A 12,324-nucleotide genomic window follows, 5' to 3' on the forward strand; every position below is an offset into this window, starting at 1 on the left:
AAATTGTGAAGCACGGAACTACATCGACATAATAGAATGACAGGCAGCAAAAGTGACCCTACGACCAATTTTGACTGACATATCAACCGACATTCACTCAGTTCCCATGCCACACCCAAGCTGTGGAAAGAACTGTACAATTCGCTGCGGAGGCCTCCAGTAAAGTTTGTGGTCATAAAAACTGAGATAGCTTCATTTACGTTACCTTGAAATTTAGAAAGAGTATGTCGTCATTCAGGTTCAAGGGTCAGTATAAAATGTAAGACCTCCGCGAAAGATTTTTAAGAACATGAAACTTTACCGTTTGCAAGTTTTGTAATTTTTGCTTCATGTACTATATAATGCATCAAAGTTGAATAAAGTATATGCTTATTTTTTGGTGTATATTAAACACAAATACTGCAATGTGTAAGGTCTTAGTAAAAATTAAACATTTTAAACTTAATCACTTTGTAATTATAAAATATTGTTACTTTACCAGAATAGAAGAAATCATTTTACTGTTCTGAAATTTTGTACAGTAATTAAATATATGTGAATGTAACTTTTCGTTACTACCGAAAAAGTCATTGTGATTAATGTAATGTTTTACAAAATTAAGATTACAAAATTCAAATTGTTGCCTTTCTTTACTTTTTCCTTTTAATTTCGAACAAAAGATACTACAGCAGGGTTCCGAAATTTTGCACAGAAAATACTTAGATGTAGGTACAACTTTTCCTCACTACCGCGAAAGGCATTATGGATTGTTTTTTAAAATTACAAAACTTCAGTTTTTTACCTTTTGTTTAATCAAATTTTCGAAAATTTAGGGCTCCTGCAAGAACAGAAGATATTATCCTAGAGTTCTGAAATTCTGCACAGAAAATACTTAGATGCAGATACAACTTAGGGCATCCACAGTACCGCAAAAGGGTCGTCAAAGTTTCGATTTTTCCGACCCCCTACTACGCAGATAGGTAAAAAAATAAATAAATAAATAAAAAATAAAACAAATAGGTCTTACCTTTTCTTTGTTTTCATCTCCTTCTTCATCTGGTGGGAGTGCTAATGACAGTTCAATATCAGTTTCACTTACTGCCCCTTCTGCTACTGGGGAACCTAATTACAGACAAAATAATGAATACATTTTTCATATATATATATATATATATATATATATATATACATAAAGAAGCTAGTTAAAAAAAACACATTTCCAAATATGGATCAAATTCATTTACCAAACATTGCACATTTCTATACGAACAAGATAGCGTGAAGAAATGTTTCCCCACACCACAAATGTACAACCAACGTTTAGGAAGTGGACACCTGTTTATAAATGAAATTTACTAGGCTGTTATCTACTGGTGTGTATATTTTGAGTAGACTGTTTTAAAACTAACATCCAATTTACATAAACTCATACCTGTTGACTTATAACAAAAATTAAAGAAATTTAAAAAGGTATGCTTTTTTCAGATATTATATTAGTCCTGTCTAGGGTGAATGCACATTTCATTTTCAACGAAAATTAGCTATTAATAGCTTTTCACGAACTGAATGACAAGAAAATTAAATCTTTAGTTTTATCCCATAATTGTACTCTTTAAGCTAAAGGCGGATACTTAATGATTTAATGATAGTGAACGAATGTGAAAAATTGGATGGAATGAGGATATGGGAAGAAACGGAAGCACCCCCCCCAAAAAAAAATCACATGGCCGGGAACAATCACAGATCCATCACACCAGAGTTAAGTGCTACAATACTGAATCATTGCGTTTTTTAGTCCCACCTTCATTCAAGCCTTTCCGTCAAGGTTCTGCTTCCTTAACACCAGAGCCGGGTTAATGGGGGTCTTAAGGGGACTATAGCCCCGGATAAAGATACAATCATCATCATAAAATAAAATATGATATGAAACATATTTCCTTAACATCCCTACTGTACTTTCACAGAAATATATTAGGTGAAGTCAGCAGGGGCCACATATTTTTTCTAGCCCGGGCCTCCAGGTGGGTTAAACCAGCCCTGCTTAATACTATAGGAAATACGAGAGTTTATATTATTTGTGGGCTCAAAAACCGATTTTTAGTTTAGAAAAACAAATCAGTTTTTGAAGTACTTGAAAAAAAAAAAACGATTTTCCATTAAAAAAAAATGGTTCCTTTCCTATCAAACAAGTTTCAGTTATAAAATCGGCTTGATTCTTATCAAAAGTTTTTTGCTTCTATTTTAACTTCTTTGGAAACGAGTACTAGAAGAACAAGAACAGATACAGGCTTCGGCGAAAATCACACTGGTTTCAGTAAAAACCCAAAACTCTTTTGGTGAAAAGGGAACTACGTAGTTATGGCGAAAATAAAACTGTATTTGAGAAAACCACCACCAGTTTTGGGACAAAATAGAAACCAGTTCTGGAGAAGTCGGCATCTTTTTTTTCTCCCATAAAAATTCAGTTTTTCTCATCCCTTTTTTATATATAGAAGGAATAATAATTAAAATCTTTAAAATGTCTATCTGTGTAATGGTGCCATGAATATATAGTTCTTGTTAGCGTCCCTAATCCTAATTCTCAGCCTATTTATCTCCTCTTAATTTCCAATTTGCCATAAACCCTTTTCGAACGACAAGGGAAAGAAACTCGCCACCCTAGCCCGATTCTACTGGCTTAGTGTGCCCTTCTAGGTAGATTAGGATAAGTGGGCTAAAACATACGTTCAGGCAGAATACTCATACATTTATTCAAGCAATACAGGAAAACCTATAAGCAGGATTTTTCAGAAAACATATATTTGAATGAGCAAAAGGATAAATGCACTTTTTTTCTTAGAAAAACACGCATTTATCATAATTTATACGTATTTTTAGCATTACCGGCCCATCGCGGTCACGTCCCTCGGCGAGCCTACTATCCGGGAAAGGAAGGAACTGGCCTGGGACAAGTATTTAGGCACCATCTCGGCAATTGTCTCGTGTGAATGAAGAAAACCCAGGAAAAAACATACTTAAGATAGCTGCCCTGAAAAAGATGTTATATATTTTCACCCGAGTGTCCTAGGATCACTGCTTTTATCGTAAGATCTTATATCAGCCATTTCCAACTCTAGTCATAGTCGGCTGTTTCTGTGACGTAGAATCTGGTGGACGTGGAACCTGGTATATTGATTAAAAAAGATAGTGATGACAGACAAACAAAAATATGGATCGGTTTGGTGATACAGCACACTCGTGGATCCATGGTTTCTTGTACGAAGGTACTTTCAGAAGTTTTCACCTTACTACTGAAATATCACGCCTCCTGTAATAAGTTGTTCATGGCATATAGTGACATCTATGAGAGAAATAATGTACCAATTTCAACAGTCTAGCTGCGTCAGTTTGTTGCAGGCAGTCATCTTAATCAGTCGCTGTGCGTTGAGCACACACCCTACATGGCAATGCTCCAGTCTACATGTCTCTTGTTCCTAAGGGCGTAGTGCTCGATCTGGGTTATAGGGTGGGTGTTTAATTTCCTCGAAGCCACAATCTTTCACTGCAGCCTTGGCAACAACACCAGTGCAGATTGGAGCATTGTCATGCAGCATACGGACTGAACGCATAGCGACTGATTCTAATGTCTGCTTCCAACGAACTGACACAAGTAGATAGTTGAAACTGATACATTATTTTCCCCATAGATGTCACTATATGCCATGAACGATTTTTTTTTTCAGTATCAGGCCGAAAGCTTTTGGAAATGGCCTCGTACATTGTCAGCCTTCCTACCTCATTCCCTTCCGTTCTTTGCTCTATCTATTTCTTCCTGTCGCTATTCCAAATCTAATTGGAAACAACTTTGTTGTTATGCTATGTGAATTATTTTACTGTTATTAACAGCATGCCAAAACTACTCATATGATTTTTTATTAACTAACTGTATCTCTTAAGAATAATACGTCAAAATAGAAAGGCAGCTCTCCAGGATGGCAATAAAGTCTGCAACAGATGGAAATATCTGATTACATGAAACCGTCTGAATGACTTATTTTACAGACTATGGATTGGAGAAAAGAAGGAATGGAGACCTACAGAATGAGCACCAGGAATGCACTCAGAAATTTTTGTTGAGAGGAATCTAAGTTTTTGGGGTCAATCAGTGACGACGCCAGTCTTTACTTCCGGGAGGGGGGGGGGGATAGACGGAGGCCCAGAAACATTTTTGGATTATTTTTGTGTGTACCGAAAAGGGAAAATAGGCAATTTTATATTTCATTTAAACTAAAATACATCTTGTCTGGAAGACAAGGCTTTGTTTCCCGGCGGGGAAGGGGAGCCTCTCTCTGGCATCATTACTAGTTTAATACAACAAAATAACCATCTACATAGTATTGAGCCAGTGATATTCTACAATCGTAAAAGTAATTAATTTTTACGTGCTGTCACCTAGTGAAATGTACGATCAAATCTCTAGGCTATATCAATCATTTCTGCTAAACAATATAGTCTTATTAAGAAAGTGTACACATATATATCGAGTTACGAGGTTCGGACCCGGTGGATTTCAGCATGGGTACGCCATTGATGAGTAACATTTTGATGGACATTGCCATATGAAGAATTTCGGAAGGTGAATGAGTGAAAACAGTGTGATTCATACGATGTTTTACATCAACAATCGATATCGAACTCACTTCACTGATAGCACTATCGAGTTTGAAGTTCAATAATATCGTGCATTTTCGTATTTTCTATAAATTTCTGCATGGATTTAGTGTATGCATTTGATTTAGCGTAGTTGACTACCAATCGGAAGGTATCGTCAGTGGCATATTTAGGATTTTGTTTCGGGGCAGGCTATGTACAACACGGGGAAGCAGGAGGGCAATTGTCCACCTGAGTTTGAGAATAAAATATATTTTTAATCGATTGTCTACTAATATATTAGGAAAACACGTGAAACTCGTATGCCGGTGGAGGATCTTACTCCCCCTTCCCAAGGCAAATCTGAAATAACGTTCCTGCAAACACACGTTGAATATTTCTAATCTCATTTCAACTTAACTGATTCCATTTTAGAAAAAAAATGGAAATATTCAGTTGTATCTGTGTATGTTTTTACCTGAAAGAAAATGTTAAGACAAGCTGAAGCTGAAATATACTGATTGCAGTTTTAACTGGTGTGGAACACCAGTTTCGCTTATCATCTCTTAGTTTTGGTGTTACTGACCACGGCCGACTTGAATCACAACAACAACGGTCGAAAGAATGATAGGAGAAACGAAAGAAAGTAACAACTAAGAAAAAGAAACAGAAGAGTAGAATGGACGAAAGAAAGAAAAAAAAGAACGCAGTTCTTACATGGAATGAAATTTGACAAATACACTATTATTTCTGCATAAAAAGCATAAGAAAATGGAAAGTCAATGAAATTCTTAGATGGTAAGAAGGATTATCGTTGTACGTGGAACAAATTTATTTAGTGGGGTTTAAGCCCGATAGCCCCCTCCTAAATACGCCACGTTTAACTTGAATTTGATTGATATCACATCATAAGATTATCAAAACTACAAAGGGTTATTTACAATTCTTATGTTAGGAATTATTTTTGAAATCATAACTGTTACAGGGACCAAATAAGCTCTATGTATGTCACCTATATCTAGAGATGTTGCGGATGTCAAGTTTCATATCCGTATAGATTTCTACACAGTAATACTGATGACTGTAGATCCGAAGATGATCACCTTCTAACTTTACTTTGTATACTTATAAATCCATTTTATAATTGGGAAGGTTCCTTGTCAGCTTGATACGGTCCATTAATTGGTGAAGTCAAGAGTCGCTAATTCAAAACTTCATTGTCATGATTTATGTATCTTTGAGGAGTATGCTGGAAAAATCCAAGAATTGGATTTATCAGTTGAGGATGATAACCACTGTCTGGATCCTCATGTGGAGGGGGAAAAAAAAATCAAAGAAACATGGTAGAACGCTTTAAAGAATAGTTAAGACTTGTGCCGAACAAGTAAAGCGTGTTCAAATGTACTACCTTTTCTTCGTACCTTTATAGCCATCCTGTATAATAGATAGGTTGCTGAACGGATTATTTTATGCATGCTGTTAAGGAAAGCATCAAATATTTGCAGCCTGCTCATAATCACGGTATTGAATTAGTTATCACTGGCATTGTTGCTACAATCAGGTCAGTCTAGTATTACAGAACAGTTTCAAAGCTAATAAATTACCTGAAAAAGACAGGTATTACAACATCTTTCCTTGATGTGCTGAAAATGAAAGACGCACATATGTTATTACCCAATTCTCTACTGGAATTGAACATAAATTTTCTAGTTGTATATGCCTAGTGAGGAATTCAAAGGAATCACGTAATTCCTTCCATTAGTTTATTTGTCATATTTTGTATATTCCTCTAACTTCTTACGCCTTATAGAAAATTCTGGAATAAATGAAACAATTACCTATAATCTACCACCGTAAGTATGTCTTTTCAGGAGCTGTTGCTCCCTTCATCAGTCTCACTTTAGAAAGAAAAAATTCGGATGTCAATATTTTTCCTTTTTACATTCAGATCTCTCTTCTTTTAACGATAAACTAAACCTTCAGTTTCACTTACTTAAAAAAGAGCTTGTTAGCTATATTTGTTCTTAAAATGGTTATTTGCATGTTTTAAAGAGTGTTTTCAAGACAAGGAAGCTGGCCAGCAAGTTTTAGACAAGAATTTTAGGAATGATTCAAAAAATGGATCAAAAGATTGCGATCTTCTCCAATAATTAGGTTTTGGATCAGGGGCAACAAAATTTTTGAAGGACTCCTAAATGGAGTTTTCTTATTTTCTACGAATAAGTCATACTGAAATAAGTGGTAGTTTGGGTTTGGCTACACTGTATGTAGTTCTCCAGATATAAGGCTTAGAAGAAAGTTTTTGATTGAAATATACTGGATCTTGGGTCAGGGGCTACAAAATTTTTGAAGGGGTCATTAAATCAAGTTTTCGTATTTTCTACGGAATATGTACATCATACTGAGTTAATAGTTTGGGTTTGGCTACACTGTATGTAGTTCTCCAGATATAAGGCTTAGAAGAAAGTTTTTGATTGAAATATACTGGATCTTGGGTCAGGGGCTACAAAATTTTTGAAGGGGTCATTAAATCAAGTTTTCGTATTTTCTACGGAATATGTACATCATACTGAGTTAATAGTTTGGGTTTGGCTACACTGTATGTAGTTCTTCGGATATAAGGCGTACAAGAAAATTTTTGATTGAAAGAAATATATTGGATCTTCAATCAGGACTCACAAAATTTTTGAACGCCCCCAAAATCAAGTTTTCGTATTTTCTACGGAATGAGCACATCATACTGAGTTAAGTGATAGTTTGGGTTTGACTACACTGTATGTAATTCTCCAGATATAAGGCATACAAGAAAATTTTTGACTGATCCAAAATACGAATAAAAGATTCAGTTAGAAGAGGGCTGATCTGAATGTAAAATGGGAACACAACAATTTTTACATTTTTGAAGTCTGCTGAACACTTGAAATATATCAAAACACATATTATACAGACTTATTACAGGTAAGTAATTGTTTCGTTTTAACAAAATTTGCCACTTGTATTCTTTACTAGATTTTGTTCACGAATTTACACTATAAAAGGAAGTCCAGATAATTATTACAGCATTTTTTGATTTTCCATTTTTAAAATGTTCTTGTGAGGATAAATTACAAGTTGTATTTTATGTTTCACTTCACAAGAGGCCAGAAAATTAATTTATTCATAGAAAACGTTATTTTCATAATAGTTAAGTTCGTTGAATGTAAAATCCAGGACTGTATATTATGTTTCTTTGATGAAAAATATATATTATACAGATTCATTGGAAAGTTAAGTAATTAGATCTTTAAATAGTAATTAGGCCTATAATTTTGTCTGTCAAAAATTATTTTATCCGGTTCATTTAATTATTCATCTAAGAGAATATTATACAATTTACTCCCAAAAAAAATCTTCAAATATAACCAAAATTTGTTTTACAAAATTTTCTTTTATATATATAACGATAGAAATACAATTGTACTAACCTTCTGATGGTGAACTGGATGTATTTTCTTCAGAAGAGACCCCATATGTCGTAACCATCAAATCTTGGAGTCTTGATTTCTCTGACTGAGGAGAACGTGTCGTTTCTGACAGAATTTCTTGAACACGCTGTCTCACACTAACATTACTGGGTTTTGAAATATCAGCGTCATAATCATCCTTCTCTTCAACACCTTCCTTACCCAACGAGAGTCGAGTTTTTCTCTTGTATATACCTAATACGTGAGCGGATGCTTCTTCTAACAATGTACTTAATAGTTTTTCAGTTGCACGTTGTTTCGAATCGGTCTTTGAGGAAGTATCTTGACTTTTCTCATCTGTACTGGTTGCTAAAAGATTATCATAATCTTCTGCACTTGTGTCAATTATGTCAAAAGTTTTATTAAGTTCTCTTTCAGCTTTATGGGAACGTTGCTCTTTGTCTACTACAGATCTCTCGTGTATAGCCTCTAGGGATTCGTTAAGAATTTTTTCTAGTAAATAATCCGTAATGTTATCAGCTTGTAATTCCTTGTCTGGTATCTTTTCTACCAATTTTTTCTCTGTACTAACACTTTCCACTTTATCAATAAGTTTACTTTCGGATACAACTAAACTCCCCGACTGGATACTTGCTAACGAAGTGGATGTAAAGTCCTCTGAATATTTAAGTGATTCTGTAAAGTGATCAGAGATTTCGTTCTTCTCCACAGTGTGCTGTTCGCTGGCTTGTTCCTCAATAATCGACTCCACAATTTCAGACGTCGTTTTAGCGTCTTCTGCAGACTGAGGTACGGCTTCGATAACAGTTTCTTCAGATGATCTCAGTGATTTTTTCACTTCATCTTCCGGAATCTGTTCAATTATAGTTTCGGTATCGACTTCGTTGTGGACTGATATTTGTTCGGAAATGTCTTCTGTTAAAGCTGTAGCACTAGGCAGATCCTCTGTCAACGAAAATACATTACTTTCGACCTCAGTATCTTCCGGTAGCACAGCAAAAGTTTTATTTAAATTATCGATTTTATGTTTCGAGTCTTCCTCAACAATCTGACTTTCGATTACACTTGCAACAGCACTGGGTTTTCTTGTACTTTCGATAGTTGTCTCCAAGCTAGAATCATGAGATGGCGACTTCTGACTTGAATCCAGGCTTTGTTCACCGGTTACATGTATCTCAGTGACTTCATCTTTTATACTGCTTATCTGAGAACTGGTTCTATTATCAGTTTTACTTTCGTTCTGTGGCATTTCACCCGATGACCCCGAGATCTCGCTGCTAACATCGGCGAAGAAACTACTTCTTTGTTCCTCTTGCTTACGCGCAGAGCTCTTCTCCGCTACTCGAGGCTGCTTAATTTGTGGCTTCACGATTGTCATCGTAGAGAGTTCAAATTCTTGCTCAAGTTCGTGACGCGCTTGTTGAATGTAAGTATCATAAGCCTGAAAGTATATCAAATAAGTAATTTTAGAATCCTTGTTATCTGAGTTACGCTTAATAGATTACCATTTATCTTAGATGGTTTATGACTTGTTGTAGAAATAACATTCGATACAAGGCAAGAAAATTGATAGCAAGTAATTTTCAAGACATTAATATTATATTATATTTACAATATATGATACTTCATAACTCTGATGCTGTGTTACACTGAATCACTATCAAAGCAATAATAACAACATGAGGACGGAAAGAAGTATGTATGGATCTATAATTAAAGGTGCCATTCCGGCATTTGCCTGGTGAAACTGAGGACAAACCCTGTTAAAACCTCAATTAGGAGGTCGGCCACGATATTTGAACCCGAACGCTTATCACTAGCCTATATATGCTATATAAAGAAAGCGAAAAGAGCCCGTAGGAGTAGCAGGATAATTTTAACTCAACTAAAATATAACACTATGCTAATCTAATTACATTCTAAAGACAAATATATTGTAATTTAATTCATTACATACGTGTTAAAAAGGTCCTTGAAAGGGCGTTTGTGACCTTTAACTCATTGAAACCTGTGTTAGCGAGTTAAAATTGAGCTGGTGACTGACTAGTTAAGACTTACGAAAAAATTAAAAGAAGTTATTATAACTAAAGGGTTATTCAAAAAGCGTGACGGTTTTGTTACATCAAATTATGAACTTTATTTTTTCGAAACACAATAACAAAATTCATGAACATGTTCATCACACATTTCGATTTCAGGTATAATGAATGACTGGAGAATCCTCTGTACTGAAGAACATCCTATGCCCAATTCCTAGGAACCGATTTCATCGGACTAACAGCCACACTGTCACGAACCACCGCAATGTTTTGCTCAGAACGACCACTAGGACGACGCGCAGGACTTTTAATGTTCACTGTTGCACCCGTTTCAATGAACTTTTTCAGAAGTCTGCGAACTGTTGATTCATTCGATGCCTCATTTTGCCCTAGAACCGCACGAAGACGCGTGAAAGTTGCTGCATAACACTCTCCGTTCTGATAAAAAGTTTTCACAGTTAGCACACGTTGCGTTATAGTAAACTGCTCCATGGCTAAACACAGACGGAAGAAATGCGAGAAATTTAGACTAAGGCGACAATCAGAATGTTTGTGGGTAGCGCAACAATACAAAACAATGTCGACAACCGAGAAACAAAAATTTGCCAGACGATCAAAAACCGGCGCGCTTTTTGAATAACCCTATAAATTGACGTTTTATCCATCTGGACTTCAATATCTAAAGAGGTTTCGTGAACACGTTTTAAAGGTTTTAAGAGAAACAGTGACTTAGAATTGAAATAGATACCGCAGTGAAATTCCAGCTTTCAACATCTCGCTACTCAGACTAGTTATCTCTAAGATTTTAGATCATGAAGGCCCGTCATCTGATATTTGAGTAACTCAATAGTGTTTTTTCTTCTTCCTTTTTGAGAATAAGTAGTCTACTACGGTAACATGAAGAGAAGCTACTGCTTGAAGGAGAAAGTTTACAAAATTCGGAATAAAAATTCGCACACTCAAGGAAATTTGAGGCTATATGAAGACTTACTTTTTTCCTTTTTTTTTTTTTTTTTTTAATACGGACGGACAGGACAAATATATAAAGGAGTTTTAGTAAACCAAACACCTTAAAAATTAATGAAGCACTTTTTTTTCCGCTGCTGAGAAACTTATACTAAAGAAATAATACAGACCATTAACATCTCCTAATAAAATAACATGACTTTGTTTTCTCACCTGAATTTGCTTTAACAGTGACTGTTCTTTGGCTCTGAGTCTCTCACGATGACAACGCTTTTGCTCTCGTCTCAGTCTTTCTGCTTCCAACTTTCGTCGACGAAGCTGCTCCTGTAGAGCACAAATTCTCCCTTCCATATCGCTCTGTTCAGACGCAGTTTCTATTTAAAAAAAAAAAAAAAAAAAAAAAAAAGTAGTAAGGAACCTTACTTTTTTAACATACGATAAATAGATCTTCAACATAGAATAACCTAGACTTGTTTACACTATCCGCCACTTTGTACAGAGTAATATCCCGAAAGATAACGTTCAATATTAATTGTTTTCTTTTCTCAGGCTGACTCTCTCAGCTATTTTGTGAAAGAAACACTATCACAGGTAAAATGTCAGACAAAGGAACAACATATCTGCAATAAATATTCAGAATAAATTGAAGACCTGAAGTAAATTTCGATCTAAGTGCCATTTTCTGAAGTTTCGAGTTATAACCGGAATGATGGTCTATGGGCCAAGTCAGTTCAAGTACGTTCGGATCTAAGCGCCAAACTTGTGCGTAGTAGTCCAGTTCATTGTTAATAGAATGCATGACGTGTATGTGCACGGCACAAATTCTCGAGGAAAAACATCATTATCTCAAAAACTGTTCAAATGGCACTTAGATCTTAATTTACTTCAGGTGTTCAATTACAAAAATATCTACTTTATAAGAGAAAATAAGAGTAATTAAGACGTATTACTCGCTTCCTTCAGTGGCTCAAAAATTAGCTTACCAAAATATATGCACACTTTTTATAATCATTTATTTATTTATTTATTTATTTTGTATTAATTTACAAGTTATGATGAAATTTTAGCGGCTTTTATACTGATATATTTATTTCATTCTCTTTTAGACATGGAAACTGCCAAACGAAGATTAAATTTGGAACCTAGAAACTTTATTATTGAAAATTGGTTTGAAACTGGTAACAGTCATGTTGCGGCAGAAGATAAAAGTCGAAGGAGCTTCGAACACAATCTCATCCAGTAGAGAA

The 12,324-nt window shown here is 35.2% G+C and overlaps 1 protein-coding gene across 2 annotated transcripts in view; it reads right to left on the minus strand.

Annotated features, from left to right (window-relative positions):
* The window catches only part of LOC145690007 (uncharacterized), an 865,423-nt gene that overhangs the window by 86,371 nt on the left and 766,728 nt on the right, over window positions 1-12,324 (minus strand). For both annotated transcript variants that reach the window (XM_081764484.1, XM_081764482.1), the window contains 3 exons: window positions 11,291-11,451; window positions 8,073-9,513; window positions 1,007-1,101 (listed from right to left, as the gene is read on the minus strand). In XM_081764484.1, the coding sequence (XP_081620610.1) occupies window positions 1,007-1,101; window positions 8,073-9,513; window positions 11,291-11,451 (1,697 nt within the window). The remainder of the gene's footprint in view (window positions 1-1,006; window positions 1,102-8,072; window positions 9,514-11,290; window positions 11,452-12,324) is intronic.

The sequence above is a fragment of the Thermobia domestica genome, chromosome 7 (genome assembly GCF_964235325.1).
Source record: "Thermobia domestica chromosome 7, izTheDome1.hap1.1, whole genome shotgun sequence".
NCBI lineage: Eukaryota > Metazoa > Arthropoda > Insecta > Zygentoma > Lepismatidae > Thermobia > Thermobia domestica.